The sequence below is a fragment of the Mugil cephalus genome, chromosome 20 (genome assembly GCF_022458985.1).
Source record: "Mugil cephalus isolate CIBA_MC_2020 chromosome 20, CIBA_Mcephalus_1.1, whole genome shotgun sequence".
In the NCBI taxonomy this organism is placed as follows: domain Eukaryota; kingdom Metazoa; phylum Chordata; class Actinopteri; order Mugiliformes; family Mugilidae; genus Mugil; species Mugil cephalus.
In genome coordinates this window covers 17,007,346-17,027,268 of record NC_061789.1, presented here as the reverse complement: position 1 = coordinate 17,027,268, position 19,923 = coordinate 17,007,346, and the positions used below count along the sequence as shown (strand labels likewise).

Genomic DNA, 19,923 nt, shown 5'->3' with positions numbered 1-19,923 from the left:
TGCAGGTATGGATGCATGGGTGCATGTACAGGTGTACTTGTGTACTGATACGTGTACATATTAGTTGATATTATTATGCATCCACTTTCTTTTGTACCTGCTGAGTCTGTCGCCAGAGTTATTTAATTGTTCCTGTATGGAGAAACATGCTAAGTTTGCCATGTACCAAGCCTTTAAAAAGCACAATAAAAACTTGAATTTAAAATAAATAAATAATGGTTTTTAACACTGAATAAAAAAGCAAATATGCAGAAGAGGGAGCAAATGCTGCCTATGTTATTGTTGTATGTAATAACAAAGGTAATGAAAAAAGAAATAAAAGAAAAATATGTGGACCATCTACGAGAAATCTACTGCATGCACTAAAAGATAATTATATACAGTTATGTAGATCTTTCAGCATTTATTGTAGCACAAGATCATTAACTGTGATAGAGAGTATGACAAAAAATTACAAGCATGAGCAGAGCCCACATGAAAATCAATATAACATTTTCTTCTGTCAGTTTTAAGAAACAGTGCCACTCATGGGTTATTTTCACTCCTGTACACAGGCAAAAATATATGAAATTTATTGAGTGATATTACAGACTTCCCTGTGAGTGAATACATTTCTAAACTGTGCTGTGACGATTGTTGGGGATCTGACTGTTAGTCGACCCTGGGATGTTTTGGTAAGAACATGATGCAGGACTAACCAGTGGAACCAGTAGTGCGTTGTACAACTGCATTCTGCATTCTGAAGTATATCACAGGTTGTTCAAGTATCCAAATAAGTGATCAACTGTTGGTTTTACTAATTATAGTGGGGCTATTTTCTCATGACAACATCAGACTACATGAACAAAATAAAAATCTATTTAGTGTAATTCTGTGCATTATAAAGAATGTGATGAAATCTGAAACAATGAATACCAATGTTTGTCAGTTGACCAGTTTGTCCACAGTACAAAATCCTTTCTAGTTCCCAGATTTAATCTCTATGTGAAATCCACTAGATGGGGCTCCATCCATGGTAGTTTTTCCCTTTTTGTGCTGCAGGCTTGGAAGAAGATGGAGTGTGTCCTCTGATCAGAAGTGGTTTTAATTCTGTCACACTCTCTGGATCATTTACTTAACATCTATTTGCTTGTTTTGCATCTTGGCTGCTGGTCTCTAATTTGTTTGCTGGATTGGTGAATTCATTTCCCCTAATGGAAATGATTAAGATACTCGGGAACAACTTATGTGGTGACAACAAGAAAAGGGAGAGAGATGTTTTTTGTTTTTGCGCTTGGAGAAAATAGAAGACATAGAACGAACAGTTAAAAGTACTTGTGGGAAAATACAAGAGGTAAAAACAAATAGAAGCGTTATAGAAATGTCCTATTTTTAATGTCTAGGGTCTATATCCAGTGAAATGTGACCGGGAGACTGTGACTCCAGTGCTTAACAAAAAACGAACAGAGACCTGAATGTGATTGTGGCCCCTCAGGTGCATTCAAGGTTTTTCTATCAGTGCAGATAAGACCCAGTGATTTTGTAGCTCCGTGCACCTGGGTGGCGGTGCAGTGGGAGGGAACATACAGTAACAATATTGAGAGAATCCAATGAGGGTGCGGCAAGATGATGCTTCCTCCCCCCAAAGAGCCCTGCCTCCCAGCGGAGTGCGGTCAATTGGGCCCGGCGCAGCGATTCTCTGCTGGTTGGGCCCTTAAAGCGAAGCGCCGACCACACGGCACAGACTTTCTCCATTGAAGAATCAGCGAGATGAAGAACAGCGCCAACCCGGCACCATGCGCACCAGGCTCCCAAGGACCGCCTGCTTATTGCGAATCATTGCACTCTGCATCCTTCTCTCGCACACTGCAGCTTATTTTGGGTCAGACGATTTACTTTTTACTTCGGTCCATTACGTGATTAGATGATTGCTTTTGATGCCTGAACTCTTGGAAGGCATCATAACCACAACTTTAACGGGGTTTGGCCAAATTACGCACGCGTAATTGTGCACAAACTATTGAGCTAAATTACTGTAGTGTTGGTTGAAAGCTCCTTGCTAATGCGTTGCAATAAAACGCATGTTTTACTATTTGCAATTTGGGAAGTATTTCAATCCAAGGAATAAAATTTACATATTTATTTGCCTATTTTCAAGCGTTTTGTGTTTTTGATTTTTGTTTTTGCGCAAAATATTTTTTCCACTATAACTTGACCTTTTTCAACTTATGGACATTAGAGAGGAATTTAAAATACAGCTAATATTTCTCTTCACTAATAATTTGTAAATCTTGGTCATTTCTTTTAAGTAGATAATAAGAAAGGCAAAGAGAGGATAATTGTTTTAAAATATTATAATATGGCACCATGTTTTTTTTCCTTCCCCGTCTGATTAGTTTGTAATGTGCGCTGTTTTCCCTTCCACTCCAAGGCTGACAGGTCGGGAACCCTTGGTGTTTCTACCAGGTCCGTTTTCCAATGAAGCTCCGACAGGAAAGGCTCACCTGAAGCAGTGCGAGCAGATGACTCTGACCAGGCGGCAGAAGAGGCTGTGCCGCAGGGAGCCTGGTTTGGCCGAGACGCTCCGGGAGTCGGTGCGCCTCAGCCTCCTGGAGTGTCGGTATCAGTTTAGGAACGAGCGCTGGAACTGCAGCCTGGACGGCCGGGGGAGCCTTCTGAAAAGGGGTAAGGTTCATTCTAACACTTTGTTATTTTTTAGCCAATTTGGCCCATGTGATATTATTGAGCAGGTGTGAGTTCTTGCTCAACGGCTCGCTGTTCTCTTCTGGCTGTGTTTAATCTTTAAGTATCTTGATCTTTATTCACCCAGAGGCAGATGCATATCTCTAATTTTTGAGTAACTCGATTTAAACTCTCCCAGATATCACAGCCTGCGGTAAACTTTAAATAAATGCGGCAAACCAGACTGCCCTCCGAGGGATAATTAATAAAGTGAAGTGAAGTGAAAGTATGTGAGCCGTGCAGGATACAATTTGCGGTGCTGAGCCACATTTAGCTGCAGGGCTCTGATGTTTGTGGCACCACGAGCCAGTCTATCAAAAGTAATTTAAACCGAATTGTTATGAGTGTGTGATCGAACCCGTAGCAATAAAACAGTGGCATTGTTAGTTTTTTTATTAACGCTCCAAACTTGTGGTCTCCCACATGAAATGCCACTTTACTCTCCCTTAAGTAGAAATATCTCATAATGCACATCACAGAAAATAGTTCCTAAAAGATATTAATCAATATATATATTTTTTTATTCTTGGTTTATTGTTTGTGTCTGCTTGAAACATTTCTCTACAATCTTGTTACTGCATCACTGACACAACATGGAAAGTATTTTTGGAGCTTGGAGCTATTTTATTTAACTAGTCTTTTTTTTTTATCTTAGTTATTCTTCTTTTATATTTAAGAGATGTGTTTTAGTTTATCAAAAGTTTTATCAAAAGTTTTTGATAAAACACTCCTTGAGTTGGAGTCTGGGACTTCTAGTTAACGTTGTACCAAATATTTTGTGTACACACTTGGTCCCTCGAACTGACACAGGCATTTCTTTAAGTTTTTTTTTGTTTTGTTTTTTCTCGGTTTAATACTCCCCTCCGTGATTAGCCAACACTTGGATCATTATATTGTGTACAGTTCATAAAATGCTTCAGGGTCTTCCAGGGCTTCATGCATATGGATATCAGTGGGAGTGTGGGAGAACATGAACAGGTCAGCACGGAGGTAATGAGGGAGTAGAAAGCCAAGAAATGTGCTGCGGTGGAGAGCGCTCGAGCCCTGTGGTTATTTTTATCTCGGTAAAGTGCCCATTCCCAGAGGAAAAGGGTGGCGTGATTGCCCACTTTCATCTGGGAAAATCCTTCCTAGTCAAAATAATAATTAATTGGATCAAAATATACCCCGGTGACGGCTCTGGGTGAAGCAAATAACAGTGCGCAACCGAAGAGAAAAAGGTCAAGAGAGTAGTTATGACACTAGAAGGCCTGCAGAACTGCTGATGTTGGTGTAAACCATGACAACGCAGGAAGCCCTTTGTAAACATTTTGGCTTAACTGCTCACACTAAGGACATATGAAATCACTTACACGCAGCGTGCACCACTAACTGCTTTTGAAAGCTTTGTCTCAGATATAAAAAAAAAAGAAAAAAAAAAGCTGATGTTGATTTTTAAAATTGTTCACATGCCGTCATTCCACCTCATCTTTTGCATCCACCCCAGCGTTCAAGGAGACCGCCTTCCTGCTGGCGGTGTCCTCTGCGGCGCTGACCCATGCGCTCGCCAAAGCGTGCAGCTCAGGCCGGATGGAGAGGTGCACGTGCGACGACTCCCCGGGCATCCAGCACCGAGAGGCGTGGCAGTGGGGGGTCTGCGGCGACAACCTGAAGTACAGCACCAAGTTCCTCAAGAAGTTCCTCGGCCAAAAGAGGGTCAGCAAGGACCTGCGGGCCCAGGTGGACGCCCACAACGTCAACGTCGGGATACGGGTGAGCGTGCTCCTCGGTGCTCCGTGGTGATTTGTTTGCCTTTCCCAAAGCCCAAGGCGGCAAAAACACCCGTGCGTAAAGCAACACTTAGCACAATTAGCTAGGGCTGCAATTGAACATGACAATTACACCTCTGACACACTCCCGTGCATCACAGCTTACAGAACTGTAATCCTTAGCTATGTGTTTTTCACGGTGCCAGCCAAACAAACGCCCCCCCTCCCTCCTTATTCGCTGCCATCGCCGGCCTGTGTCAATAACACGGAGCCAACGGGCGAGGCAGAGCAGCGAGGAGACAAGGTGGCTGTGGAGCCAGGTGTTCCCAGGCATGATAAAGCTTGCTGTGCGGGCCAACTGAAAATTAAAGGTCTCGTGTCGGAGAGAACGATTATAACCGTGGCCTCTTTTTTTTTTTTTAATATACGAGCAAGCATTTTTTTCCACTTACTGGATCGCTGCGCTCTTCATAAATCCACTTAACGTTCATAACCACCACTGTGAAGCTCCGAAATGGCAGGCCCCGGGCTCCTGCTCTCGGAGCTCACACCTTAAGACAGGCCTTTCGGAGGAAGAAAAAAAAAAAAAAAGGGAAAAACACAACAGGAAGACACTATCTTATCTCATCTTTGGCAGGTTAAATGTTTTCCCCAGCGTGGCCGAAGAGAAAAGAGACCAGAAACACAAAGCGCTCCCCTCGCCTCACGGTAATGGTTCCCTGAAGCCCCTGAGGGGTTCATACCTGCAAAGGGAGGAACTGGGTAGAACTTTTCAACCCAGGAGCACCCTCTGGCTCTCTCTCTACGTGACCTGTCTCTGGCCCCCCCCCGCCCCTAGACAGCGGCTCTCAGCCTGAGTGATGGCCCCCTCGTCGCTGACCGTCGAGCTCGGTGAACCGTTTAACCTGAAACGAGGGGCGTCGCTGCCCACTTCGCATTTTGGCACTTCTCGCGCGGAGGTTCTTGCTGACGTTTTCCGTGAGCGGGCGCGCGCTAAAAGCGGGGCGGAGAGATTCCTCCGTCTGCGCCGTTTGTCACCCCCGCCTCAGGCGTCAAGGGGAAGGGAGACAGGAGAGGAGCAGGCAGAGCTAGTTTCAACACATTGAGACAAAAAAAGAAAATATATAGCGAGAGCTGTCCGAGTGAGAAATGCGAGGTGAATGAAATACGACATGCCGCACGGTCCCCCTCAATCCATTATGTCAAAAGTTTGGACTTGAGCTAAAGGCGCAAACGTGCAGACCCCATACCTCCCTACCCACCCTGCAGGAAGCTGCCTCCCTCTGCCCAGATAGACCTCCCAGATAAGAGGCCAGGTAATGAATCAAACTGAAGGAGCTGACATTTCTCTGTCTCTCTCTCCCCCTCCCTCCGCCTCCGAATCTCAGGCGGTGAAGAGCGGACTGAAGACGACCTGCAAGTGCCACGGCGTCTCCGGCTCCTGCGCCGTGCGGACCTGCTGGAAGCAGCTGTCGCCATTCCACGACACGGGGCGGCTGCTGAAGTACCGCTACGACACGGCCTCGCGCGTGCTGAGCGTCACCAACACGGCCACCGGGGAGGCCGAGCTGGCGGGCCCCCGCCGCCACAGCCAGAGCCTCCGCACCACCGACCTGGTCTACCTGGAGGACTCCCCCAGCTTCTGCCGGCCCTCCCGCTACTCCCCCGGCACGGGCGGCCGGTCGTGCGCCAAGGACACGAGCTGCCAGAGCCTGTGCTGCGGCCGCGGCTACAACACGGCCATGCGCCTCACCAGCCTGTCCTGCCACTGCCAGGTGCGCTGGTGCTGCCACGTGGAGTGTCAGACGTGCGTGAGAGAGGAGGAGGTGTACACCTGCAAAGCCGCGTAAACGAAACCGCAACAGGGAAAAAGAAATATGTGCAAAGACTAGAAAAAAAAGATAAAAGAAATAAAACAGATCCGCTGAGTCACCCGTTATGACCGAACTGTAAAGAGGCCGCATGTTGCATGTCGTTTCGGGACGAATACACACTTGTAACATTTGTAAACGTCGCCGGTTATTCGCTCGTCGTCGCCGACCGTAGGCGAGGACGTTTTAACACTGCTTCCGTCTCCGCTGGATGCACTGAAGTCCCGCTCTTCTGGGAAGGAGGGGGAAAACAAGCTCTTAAAACAGGTACTGGACTGGACTGGAAGCCTCCAGCAAGCGCGAGCCCCGTCCCACACGGGGACCAAGCGACTGTGTTGTATCGTAGTTCCCACCCTTCATTTGACTATTTATTGCACCGGCCGTCGTGTCTGCTGTACTGCTGCTTTAAACTTTAACCCCTGTAATCAAGTGTAGCCGGTAGAGCGAAACTCTTAAAAAGGAATCCAACTGTGTGTTTGTATTTTCTCCTGCGTGCCGTGTTGGATTTTCTGCTGTGGAGGACCCGGGGTTCTTTTCTGGGGTCGAAAGCACTTACTCTCCCTACATATGGCACGGCGCATAATTAGTGTTTATAGAGTCACTGGAAGCTTCGGGGAGCTGTTGACACCGCTGATATATATTGCAACTACATGCATTAACAGGGTAATTGTGCAAAGGAAGAAGCAGGGTTTCAGTTGCTCTTATGGAAATGTCTATGGAAATCTCCACACGGAGACTAATGCGCTCTCCGCAGAACAAAGGGAAATGCCCGGGCTAAACAATGGCTTTGAAAGTCACTTAATTTGTGAACATACCAGCCGTGCTCTTCAATTTAAGCTATTTATAGAAGCGCCCACTTTGATATACATAGCTTGACTGAACCGTTTGGTCTTCAGAGTCTAATTTAGCCGCATATTTGTTCTTTGGAGAAGGGGGGGACAATCACGCTCCCTATTTTCCCCTAATCACAAGAAAATCACCAGGTTTACTCCCATTAACCAGACGTTAGTCCAGGTCAAAAGTGCACCCAGATTTTTTTTTTTTTTTTTTTTGTCTGAGTGATTCTGAGCTGTGTATATGATCTGATTATAACTCATACGAGGGCTCCGGGCGTCTGACAATGTGTGGAATCATTCTTTTCTACCTCACTTCATCCTTTGGCAAATATTAGTAAGATTTATGAGCTGTGCACAGTCTCTGTAGATACACGTCTCTCCCTGCGCTTTTGTTTTAAATATCATATTTTAGATGTTTATACAGTCCATATTTCAAAAGCTTTTTTCTTTTCTTTTTTTTTTAAATAAAATGTTGTTGCTTTATTTAAAATGAATAAGACGAATAAAAGAACATACATTTGTACGCGTTTGTCCTTTTTGTGCGTGTTGTTCAGCTGCTGCCAAAGTTTCGGAGGGCCATACACCTGCCTGAGACTGCGCGCCCCGCGTCTGTTGAGCTAAACCGCTTCCTGTTGATAAAGCCCTGCCCTCCTTTTCATCTAGCAGCGCTGCGGTCTCGCCGCGTCACCCTCTCCAAAAAGGAGACGGGTGGGCGGGTGGAGGATGGGGCGGATGGGGTCGGGTGGGGTGGGGGGGCACGCGCTTCACAGGTGTTGCGCCCCTGGCCAGTGCACCGGCCACGACGACAATCATGACGACGACGACGGCGATGTCGAGGGCGATGAGTCAGAGGCCCTGCAGAGCACCTGACCCCCGGCTCACCGCTACAAAGCTATAACCCCAGAACGATGATGAGAGCAGTTTACGCGCCATTATCCGTGAATCATAACTTTCCACTCATTTGGAAGCATCGGCGAGCCTACAGCACACAGAGGGCTATTGTATGAGGAATTTATAGTGTGTGTGTGTGTGTGTGTGTGTGTGTGTGCTCGGCTGCTTTTGATGTTTGCTCTCTAATTACTGTGATTACACATTATTATTCCTTATTAGAACATCAAATTGAGACCCCAGCTATTGAAGACAGTTACTTTTTCTTCCCCTTGTAGATGTTCTTATTTTATTAAAACGCTCTTCTTATAGATGCACAATGAGGCATTGTTGGAGCGAGTCGTGCGAGGAGTTTACTTGTCCTGGAGGCGCGAATCTGACATTTATTTGATTAAAGCTTTGAGGAATAACCTGCCAAAGAAGAGCCTAATATCACTAATAAACAGCAGGTAAAGGGGACATTGTTCTTCTGTTACGGCACGATATACATCCACCGATCAGAGAATGGCCATGGGCCTTCTTGAGGGGGTCCTGTGGTGTCTGGCAACAGGGTGTTGTTAGTGGGCGTCTTTGGGTCCTGTGGATATAGGGGAGGGGCCTCTGTGGATCATCACACAGACACTTGATCAGTTTTGGATCTGGGAAATTTGGAGGCCAGGTCAACGCCTTGTGCCGTTTTTTCATGTTTTTTTTTAGTTGTTCCTAAACTATTTGTGTGTGTGTGTGTCTGTGCTAGCATCAAGGAGTGTCATTGCTATGGGGTGGGGTTGTCTGGTCTGGTCTAGGTGGGTGCTACATGTCTAAGTAACATCCATTAATACCAGGCCCAAACGTTTCCCAGCAGAATATTGAACTGTCACAGGGCGGTTTTAATGTTGTGGCTGATCGGTGTATGTCCTTCTGTGCTTGGTGAATCTTAAATACTACCATTTTGGATTCCTACGCTAGAGCGATCACGGCTAGCCAGCTGCATTTCTCCAAATCTTCTGATTTGAATGCTGACTCTTTGTTAAAACCAGTGGAAAACCTCTTCAATTTCCAAGCGACACAACACACCGCTGGTCAGGACACACCGCTGCAGACTTACAGCCAGAGATAAACAAGCCGTGTTTCTGCACCTCTTTTGTACAGTCTCACTTTACGTTCTTGTTTGGAGATTGGAGAAAGTTCCCCTACAGCTGAACTCATTATTTAAAACTCAACTAGGTTGGCTTAAAGGCAAGCAAGGTTTTTCTCTGGCTCTTGCAAAGCTCACATTTCAGAGATGCCGATCGTGGTTTCCCTGGGCAGCAGCAGCAACATGTTTTGCCCCGTCCAGTAACAGGACTTTATTACCTGTGCGAACCTTTGCATGTATCCCTCAAAACAAATTTCCCTTCTCGGACAATAAAGCTGAAAACTTGCGTTCGGCAGTGAACTCCGTCTTTGTCGCGAGGTCAGGCGAGTTCGCGTGGCTGGAGCACTGGCTCACCATATTAACTCATCATATTATAATATCACAGATCAATATTTAACTTCATGCAACATGATTTTTTTTCTTTTTTCTAAAAAAGTGGCATTCTTCCCAGCCGAGTTGTGGGATAAGGTACGAGACGGAGGAGTGTGCGGCGGTCAGCGGGGCGGACGGGGGTGGTGGGGGCTCCAGATACTCCAGATATTGAGGGACATAACGGAGAAAGATGAGGATGGAGGGATGAGAAGGGTTAGTTTGTGGCCCCAGGAGGCCTATCCCCCGCTGCTGCTGTTGTTGTTTTATAATGAACTCCTAAAGCTTTCATTTCCCTCGCTGCTCTGAGCGGAGGGGGGTGCAGCGATGGGGGCTGCTGAGTCCACAGCCGGATTCGCACGCACAAGCCCCGGGGGTGGCTGCTTTGAGCGAGGGGTGGGGGAGTGTGTGTGTGTTTGTGTGTGTGTGTGTGTGTGTGTGTGTGTGTGTGTGTGGGATGGGGTGGTGGGGGGGAGTCGGGCCGAGCAGGGGCTCAACATGCGATGTGTTGTTGTGCGTGAAACGCTCCTGATGGGAGACAGGTGAGGGCGGAGAGGGTTCTTTGCATATGTGCCGTGCGCACACCTGCGGTCAACGCAGCAGGCGAGACGTGTGTTTGTGGTGGGGTTGTCCCGTGCGGGCGTGGGCCGCGGTGCGTGCTGGAGCTTCTCCGTCACCCTCAAAGACAGAATAACATAGACAACGCGGGGTGACGGCGGCGGTAACAGTATCTCTCGTGTCTGCGCTGGCGTGGTTCAGGTAAAGGTTACCGCGCCGGGGCCGGGGCTGGAAGCAGCCCCCCAAGCCCTGATGGATGAAGATGAATTGGTGAAGCAGGGCTATTTTTTATTTTTTTTTCACCACTTTCTTTCCCATTTTTTTTTTTTTTTTTAAATATGTATTACATTTGCGTTGCTTAGCAGGAAGATATTATCCATAGCAGCATACATAGCTTTCGGGTTTATACATCACTCATTTGTGTAAGAACAGTAGACGTTAACTGAAGCGGAAAAGGCTCTGTAGATACTTTGCTCAAGGACAAAAAGTGCAGTCCCGTCCTGTAATCGGAACCTGCGAGCCTCGGGTCAAACATCTAAACCCCTACAAGACTTCCGCCTCAGAAGATACTTTGATAGCATCAGCGCCAGGCCTAATCCCCCTACACCCCGACGCCGCACGCAGAAAATGAAGTGATGAGGAGGATGAGGAGAGGAATGGATTTAGAGGGGGTGGAGGGGGGAGAGAGAAAGAGACAGAGAGAAGAAGTGAATACGACATGGGGTAGGAATTTGGAATGTGAAATGACTAATGCAATTGCTCAACCCACAACAAGAACATGCACTGCCTAGAGCTACGACAAGGCTGAGTGCATACCTCGATGGGGGGGCCGAGCTCAGAGGCCGGGGCGGACCTCCTCGCCCCTCGCGGGCCGGCGAGGCGCATGTGTGCAGGTAGGGATGGTGCGTACATGTGTGACGGTCAATTGAGCGAGCGGCAGGGTTGAAATGACGGATTTTTCACCTGCGGACGGAGGTAAAGAGTAAGGCACTGACTCGGCAATGAAGCAAAACGCGAAACTAAAATGTCCCGAATATTCCAAAAGCGTATCTATCAAATCAGGCTCCGATCCAGAAAACGATCAGTCCGTGAGCTTAATCAGGAACAATTTTGATAAAATGTTTTGATAAAATTTCTGGACCTAGCTTCTCAAAAATTTCGTGGTAAGAAATAATATAGTTTAGTTTAAATGTGATGGTTGAAGAAAACAAAACCATGTGAATGTGTCAGAATGGATGACCATATTTAGTCATGCACGACAACAGCACTCCATTGGATATGCCGCCGATGTACATATCTAAAAAGAAGGAAGTATAAAGTGTATTTGATGGGTGACAGCCGTTCGTGGTTTTTAGGGGACTCTTCCTACCGACCCTACTGAGCTTGTGGCTTTTCATGCTGATCAGAATGGGAATATCTCCAATAGAAAGGTGTGCGTTGAAGGCTTTTTAAATCGAAACTCGTAAGCACCAAGTGACTGATCACAAAACATCAGTGAGTGATTTAACTGTGACACAAGTATGTCATTGTGGCAATTCCGCCAAATTACGCTTGGTTACTCTCAGCTTGTTATATAAGCTGCGTTATATAAGCGTGCACATAATGAGGCGGTTTGGTAACGCAAGAAGTGGTTAAGACAGCAACAGAAAAACAAAAAAAAGACAGACAAAAATATGACACAGGAAGCATTGCACAATCAATTTCGGTCAGTTGCTGCCTTACTTGGTGCTGTGGACTCGTTATTACTTTACTACACACACACACACGGTGGCTCAGTAGCTTGTGCATAAATGCAAGACCATCTACCATTTACTGCAAGCGGTGATGTTCCTTGGTTCTAGGAGACCCCCCCACAGCCCCCCAAGCAAGGGCCCCCTTTCTCAAATTCTTTTAGTGCGCCCCTGCTCGCTTGCTTACTTGTGCACTTGATCACTTTCCAGACAGAGTAAAGAAGAAAGCGCTGGGTATAAAAGGGTCGGATGCATCAGAATGTGTCTTATTCCCAGTAGCAGTGTGTCACAGTGAACAGCAGCAGCGGCGCTTGTGAACCAGATTAACGCAGTCAAAGATGCCTGCGAATGTTTACCGGATTCCTACATGAACGGTCGAATGCCAGCCCCCCCATGCTAACTGGGAAGCTCCTGGGGGAGGCTGTTCCCATGCTGCTCTGCAGAAACACCTGCAGCACTAACAGCGGGGTTTACACGGCAGCCGCTGCGATAGCACATGATAAGACCTCATACCACTTCATAAGCGACTCCGCTCGGGCTCGACGCACGGTACTCCTCTTCCTTTACTATCGCAAAAAACGGCGCACACACACACCAACTCTCTGACCTCCATCGCAACCAAAAAAAACTAAACTTTCCCACATCAACAATGTCCGAGAAAGGAAAACACAGATAAAGGCCAGAGCTGCGTGTTCTCTCCGCCAGCAACATCTCCACAAAATAACTCTGGTATTTTGGAATATCTGTAGCTACACAATTACCATCCCGGTCATTAAATTAAGGATTCAGACAATGATGAGCCACCAGAATGTGTTTTATTTTAGCTCCACACACACCACGCACTTTAGCGAACTGACACACGGGGCTTGATCGTGTAGACTGTGGTTTGGAGCGGGTAGGAAGCTGTCAGGTAGGGGAAGCCCGGCGAGGAGCTCCGTGCCACTGCTGTTTATGCTCCTGCCCCTGCTAAGCCGTCATCCAACCTCAGGGGTGGACAGCATCTCTCATCTGAATGTCACAGGTGGTATGGCCACAGGGCTGAGTGCGTGTGTGTGTGTATGTCTGACAGCTGTATGATCGCTCTGTGATCTTTGAGGTCAGAGGAAATAAAGCAGGGTGGAAAACAAGAGCGGGAAATAATAAGACCGAGCGCCTCGTCCCATCTGGAAAGCACCCGCTTTGGTAGGTGGACCACTTCAAGAGTGTGTTTACACTTGAACACTGATTCAAAGAAAGGGTCACTCTGAGGGAATTAGTAGACATGCATTAAGACAAAGGGCTGGAAATAGCAAATTATTAATAGTTAATAGTGTCAAATAAACAGCTGCACACACAGTGTGCAGGGCTGGGATGGGCTTCTGGGTTTGTGCCTCCTTGTGGTCACTTTGCGTTTCTTTATAGCTGTGTTGTGTCTCCTATACGTTCACTCCATGTCTCACAGTTTCAACCCAACCACCTGTCACCTTCTGACACTGGCAGCAACCAGGGTGGTCAGTCTGATTCCCGAGGGGAGGGCTACAATCTGATTGGCCACCCCTGCCGGCCCGCATCTGGACCCCTTTCCCACCGAAACCTCCACGAGACACCCGGAGCTTATGAGTTCCCCCCGTCATCTCTGACAGGCCCTCATTTGCTTTCATTCAGCGCCTCATCACGGCTTCAAAGACGAGTGGCTCATCTCCCCCCCTGGGGGGGGCCACGAGAAGATCAGCGCGCCCTCGAAAAATGACTGGTATCCAAAAATTGTTGACCCCAGGCGATTTCGCGGCTCATAATTGGCTTCTTCACTCTCGTCTGTCTTGGGCAATCATCGCAGAGTTATGATGCATTATGGTGCCTGGAAAACACCATTAACTACATTGTGCAGGAGTGATTCAATAACATATCATTTTCCCTTGATGAAGAAAACAGGGTTATTGAAGGGGAGGGAGGGGGGGTCTGGGAGCACAGTGACTGCTTTCTTCCTCCAACCAACAATAACTCTGCTGCCATGTTGTCTAACCAGGAACGGGAGACATCCAAGTTTTCTTTGGCTACAACAAGACACCCAAAAGGTCTGGCTCTGAAAAATTAAAAATAAATAATTAAAAATAAAAACACTCGAATCAACCAGTGAAGCTGCAACACAGAAATCAATTTCAGACACGTGTCTCTCTCTTAAAGTAAGAGACGGAAAACATCCAGACGCTTCTGCATCCGCATCCAGACCTGCTATGCTGTTTCAACAAGATTTGAAGCTAATTAATAATTCAGCGTATCATTTAGTGCTACATTAGAACACATTTGTTCTCACTAGTGAACTGGCAAATTAGGGTGTGAGCCTTTTTTTTTAAATGGCGATTTCCAGTGTCTGCCTCAACACTGACGATATTAAAACTGTAATAATATTAATATGCCAATAAACTAATAGTACGCGTCCAAACTTGATCATATTCTTGGATGTAATTCTGTAATAAATACCCATTGAATGTGTAAAAGGTGGTAGCAATGAATGAATAGCCCTAGTCATGGCCTAGTTATGGCCTCTAAATGCGTATTAAAGTGTCGGTCAGTCAGAGTGGCGTGATCGGGCTCCACACCTGGAGTCTGGATTCCAGTTTGCGCCCGTGGTGCTCAGGTGCGGAGGAAAAACCAGTAAGCTCATCTCATCCTTTCCTCGGGGCTGAAGCGTAAAAGGACAGACGGAGAGAACCCCACGACCTTGACGGAGAGAAAGAGAATCGGAGAAGGAGAAGGAGACGGGGAGGTGTAACGCGCCTCGCGCACTGGTTTCGCTGCTCCCTTCTGAGCAACAGGTTAAAGCCGCACTCATCCAGCCCCTGCCCCGCGGATATGTTATGACAACCGAAAACGGTGAACAGCCAGAGCAAGAAGTGGCATGAACAGATCTCAAGCTTTCTGACACGTTGGGGGTGGGTGGAAAAGGATCTCTGTTGAGAAGTGTCTAGCCTGGAGACACAACCACCACCAACTCATGCACCATCAGGCAGCCACGCAAAAAAAAAAAAAAAAAAAACCGTCTGGGTTCGAGCTAAGACGGACGCAGCGATCGGCGGCCAACGGGGGCTCGGAACAGCTCTGGCGTTGGAGGATGCCGGACCTCGCTCCTCTCTGACTCCGGCAGACCCCACAGCGACGGTGGGGCTTGGGGGGAGGCGGGGTGATTGAGATGTGGGTTTGCTGAGGTGCCGGCCAGCGCCCCGGGGGATGATTTTCCTCGCATTAAATCACCGAGGCTCTGTTGTGAAATTCATCGCCCCCTTTCTGGGAAATCCAATCATTCCACTTTCGCACAGTGCTCCGTGACGGAGTCAGTCTGTGGCTGGTAAACTTACAAACACCCCCTTCCCCTTCCACGGTGATCTGTGACTTATAATCTGCCCTCACTGAGAGAAAAAAAATAAAATAAATGTATACTTGTCTCAGCGTCTCTGTCTGCAGGCAAGAGACAGAGACATTTGCGTGGACAGAAAGGAATATTCTGACACCTATCTGTGGAAAAAGAGGATAGCATAATTAGAGCCAGTCAAGGAGAGCTGACAAAAGCTGGCCCCGGGACATGCTTCTCCGAGTCTTTCCTGTCACATGTCTACATGTCAACAGATTACACTGCATGCTCTCACAGCTTGTCTGAGTTGACTGAAGGATCTCTGCCAGCTATTGCGTTTAAGAGAATATCAAATGTGGTGGAAAAATGTAGCCTACAGCCCAGATTTAAATTTGGGGAGGTGGTGGTGGTGGTGGTTGGCATCAAGTGTGCAACCTGAAGGAAATGGTCCATTATGAGGTGTTTTGAAGCGGGATTCGGCGTCTGCACGACATTCGCTGCTAGTATCTGGTGTCCTGTTTCACCTTTTCGTGATGTATCACATGGTTGAAAATCAACAAAGATGATAAATAAACAACTGAATTCGTGCGGGGTTTCTTACCAGTTCGCCTGCCACTCAGCGGCTCAGACACTAGGGGGTGTTTTGGATTTTTTGAAACGCCTCCGTACAAGACAAAGATCGTTAAATAGCAAACGGCATGTGAAAAGAAGGTGTAACCTAAAAGAATGCCACGACTACGTGACTAACGACGGACAAAAAAAATATAACTTTCTGAATCTCAGAACAATGGCGGAGAAATAACCGCGTCTGAAGCCAAAAGCTAAGTACACGTCTGGAAGTATGTGTTCCATAAAGAGAGGCAGAGTGAGCGCTCTTCGTTTCTTTGTTTCAACATCTCTGTCATGTGACGTCGTGCAGCTTCCGGCTTCCTATTTCCGTACACAGAAGCTCGGCTGATGACGTGTACGCTCCACTACTGTTAGCCGGCTAACTACTTAGCTTGCCCACCTGTCAGAATTGAGGTGTGACAATAAAGTAAAAGGTTACGAAGTGAAGAGACGCAAAGCGTTTCGCCAAATCCCGAAAAATGGAGACGCTTTACCACCAGACAAACAAGTGAGTGCACCCGTATCCTGTGGACACTGTGGAGACTCAGTTAGCCGACTTAGCTAACGAGTGTAACTAACTTAACTAAGCTCTTTATTAGCATTTTAACAAAATCAAAAGATGTGGGCTTTTAAGCATTTCGGGTCATCTTCACTAACGTCGTCTTTTTTCTCGATTAGACAAATACAGGAGGTCCAGTCTTTGATGGGGAGTCTGGAGAGGACAGACCGACAATCAGTTCACTGTGGGTAGAGTCACACTCGGCTCTTTCTCTGTTCTTTTTTCTTTTATGGGACTGATGTTATGGTCCGATCAGTCAATGGTGATGGCATCATTTCTTGTGTGTGTTCCCCTGAACGACTTCCCAATTTCTGCTCGTTGTTATGGCTGCTTGTTCCCGGTGTCTCTCTGGCTGATTGTTTTCTGGGGATGGTGCCTGCCCCCGTCAGCTCTGAGCCAGGCTGGTGCCAGGACAGGAAGCACAAGGGTGGGTGCAGTGACCTTCCAGATAATGGTGGGAGCCGGGCACCACTTGAGAAATCGTGACATCAGCTTGTATTTTAAGGGAGGATGTAAGCCTGTACAGTTGCTAACGTGAGAGGGCAGGTCCACTGATGAATGCCACCCTCGGTGGTCTGCTGTGGCCGAGACGCCAGTGTTGGAATGGATTCAAAAGCAAAAATCTGAAAAATTGCTTCCTACAATTAAATAAGCATATACTGTAGATCGACAAACCTCATTTGTGTTTTCGACCACCGGTCAAATAAAAGAAAGCTGCTGATTATAATTTAACCACATCCACTGTTGTTTTCTTTTCCTCTAACTTTTATTCTCTTTTCTTCAACTTCCAAGTGTTAGAGAACGAGCTGCAAGCCAGAATCGACCAGATCTTCAACCAACTAGAACGCCTTGAGATCCTGGCCAGCAAGGAACCCCCGAACCGCCGCCAGAACGCCAAGCTGTGAGTGTTGAGTGAAGGTGCTTGAAGGTGTCCAGAGAACGTCGTCTCGTGACGGCGCAAGGGAGGGTGCAGGGGATGAGACAGACCCCAGGCCCCGTCCTGGCCCGTGGCGACGTTGCTCTGTGAAAACATTTCCTCAGAAGCCCCGTCATCGCCAGCATTCCTGCTGCGCCGGGCGAAGATTCGTTTCTGAGCTGAGTGAACAGGCCCTAGGGGACGCGGAGCACCCCACCCCGCAGCACTCCTGTGATCTTAGTGGGTCTTTAGTGGGGCCTGAGTGAAGCTGAGGAGAGGGGGGAGTCTTCTTCTGGATTCCAACCACATGACATCTGAAGGCAAAAGAAATGTTCTCATCACCCTGATCAAGTGTTAGAAAATATATAAAGGTGACGAGTGTCAAGAGTCCTGCAGAGAAGAGATTAAATTTAATATAATTAAAAAATATGCTCATTATCCTGGGATGGCCTGTACAGTACAGTATATTTGCCCCTTATGAGACAATAAATTAACAGAGGGGAGGGCTTCTCTACTCTGTACGACCTTCAAAAACCCTGATATGAATACGGAGTGTTTCATGAACATGTTTGTTCTTTGTTTTCCCTCAGACGAGTGGACCAGCTTAAATATGACGTGCAGCACCTCCGGACTGCCCTACAAAATTTCCAGCACAGACGCTACGCCAGAGAGGCCCAGGAGCGAGAGAGGGAGGAGCTCATGAACCGCACCTTCACCACCAACGTGAGTCAAAGGTCCCTAAAACTAGGTGGGAGGTGAACCAGATAATAGCAACTAATGCGATTAATGCCGCATTCAGGAAACCTCTGAAATTCTCGAGGCTAGTTCCGTTTCATCCCGACCGGAGCCCTCCAGTGCCTAAAGCACCGCCTCTTAGCACCTTTGGTTTTAACAAAACACAGATGTCTAAAGCTGAATGTGTGGACTAGAGAAAGCGTTTGATCTCGTTCAACAGGACGCAGACACATCCATCCCCATAGACGAGACCTTACAGTTAAACTCCAGCCTGCACAACGCGCACAGAGGCATCGATGACCTCCTGGGGAGCGGCAGCGGCATCCTCAACGGCCTCAGAGACCAGAGGTCTACGCTGAAGGTGAGCGGTTTAATATCTAAAAATATTTCTCTTTTGTCACAAGTCCTCTGCTTATTTTCTATTTATTTTTTTAAGAAAGGAAGCGCTATATTAGGACAAATTGAATTCTGTCGTACGACCCAGCTTCTGGTGCCCACGCCAATCACAATAGCCTTATTGTTCATGTGCATATGCTCACATGGAGGGTGAGCCCTTGTTTCCAGGGAGGAGATGGGCTTCCCGGTTTCGCTTCAGGCCTCTTCTTATCAGGGTGTGTCTGTCGATCTCAGCCCGGTTGTCTAGCCATGAGAAACTTCTGACAGAGCGGCGCGTCAGGGAGGGCGTCGGCACTCAAAGTCTACCAGATTAATTCGCGAAGATAATCGCAACGTGTTCATTTACGGGTGCTGAAGTCTAATCGGTCACGTGATCGCGGCTGTTGACATGTCGGTTCGTCTCTGCGCAGGGGACTCACAAGAAGATGCTGGACGTGGCCAACATGCTGGGACTGTCCAATACGGTGATGAGACTCATAGAAAGGCGAGCCACCCAGGATAAGTTCATCATGATCGGAGGCATGCTGCTGACCTGCGTCTTCATGTTCCTGGTGATCAGATACCTGGCCTGACCCGCGCCGTCCATCCACAGCGGCGTTTTTTTTTTGATCGGTTGTGGACATTCGTGCAGCACAACATCCCTCATGATATGAATTTTTGTCATAAAAATCATTTTTGTAATGGGTGCCATCGTTTTTTTTGTTTTCAAAGTTTTATTTTAGGCACTTGGAAAATGGTAAGTTTGGCGCTGGCCTGAATTAGACAGTATTTCGAAGTTCTCCGAGGGTGTTGAACTTCTGATGATCAGTTCGATTACTGCCACACATCCATTTTTTTTTTTTTTTCATCAAAACCACTGTAACAGCTGTTATATCACCATTATTACTGTTCCCAAACGGCTTCATAAAAATACTTCAAGTCGCTATTTATTCTTAGCTTGCTTTTGCCTCCAGTGTTAACGTTCCTTAAGTTGTCGTCCATGTCGTCATTCTGCCTTTTTGGAAAGAGAAATGCTTTGAAATTCTAAGAATGCTTCATGATTCATAATTGTTCAACTTAAAGAAAACCAACAAGAAATTCTTGGGTTTCCATGTTTTATGATGTTATCAGTTACCTGTTTATTAGGTACACCTCAATAGTGCTAATATTAATACATTACCACCAGATGTCTTGGACAAACTGAGAGAAACATGACGATATAATGACTGAAGTTAACCTCCATGATGGCGGACACTGTACTGTATTAATAGTAGCGCGATGTACCCAATAAACTAGGGACTGAGCATATATTGTATGTACCTGTGGTTACATGTCACAGATAAGCAGGGTGGCAATTAAGGCCCATTGAGAAAAACGATAGAAGCAGCCGTCTTTTTCTAATCGTTACGTGCTTTCTCTTGAATTCATGCTTAGGACTAGTCTCACTATGTGAGTGATTTAATTCTCTCAACTGAATAAAACATGTATCATTTCCTTTCTACATCGTATGGTGATGCTGGCAACTTTAACAGGACATGGCTTGCTTTTTTTTTTGTCTCAAGA

The 19,923-nt window shown here is 46.9% G+C and overlaps 2 protein-coding genes across 3 annotated transcripts; both read left to right on the top strand.

The window, feature by feature from the left end:
* The first annotated feature begins 1,657 nt into the window (after positions 1–1,657).
* wnt9b (wingless-type MMTV integration site family, member 9B) lies at positions 1,658–7,699 on the top strand. Its single transcript, XM_047570838.1, has 4 exons — positions 1,658–1,861; positions 2,411–2,664; positions 4,208–4,473; positions 5,858–7,699. The coding sequence occupies exons 1-4, from the start codon at positions 1,776–1,778 to the stop codon at positions 6,317–6,319; spliced, it is 1,068 nt and encodes a 355-aa protein (XP_047426794.1). The 5' UTR covers positions 1,658–1,775; the 3' UTR covers positions 6,320–7,699.
* Positions 7,700–16,113: 8,414 nt separating this feature from the next.
* Positions 16,114–19,861, top strand: gosr2 (golgi SNAP receptor complex member 2). 2 transcript variants are annotated; one of them, XM_047571579.1, is made up of 6 exons: positions 16,114–16,283; positions 16,454–16,518; positions 17,127–17,235; positions 17,841–17,973; positions 18,206–18,346; positions 18,792–19,861. In XM_047571579.1, the coding sequence occupies exons 1-6, from the start codon at positions 16,255–16,257 to the stop codon at positions 18,951–18,953; spliced, it is 639 nt and encodes a 212-aa protein (XP_047427535.1). In that variant the 5' UTR covers positions 16,114–16,254; the 3' UTR covers positions 18,954–19,861. The 2 variants fall into 2 exon arrangements, with proteins under 2 accessions (XP_047427535.1, XP_047427534.1); XM_047571578.1 differs by lacking the exons at positions 16,114–16,283; positions 16,454–16,518 and adding an exon at positions 16,527–16,761.
* The last annotated feature ends 62 nt before the right edge of the window (positions 19,862–19,923 follow it).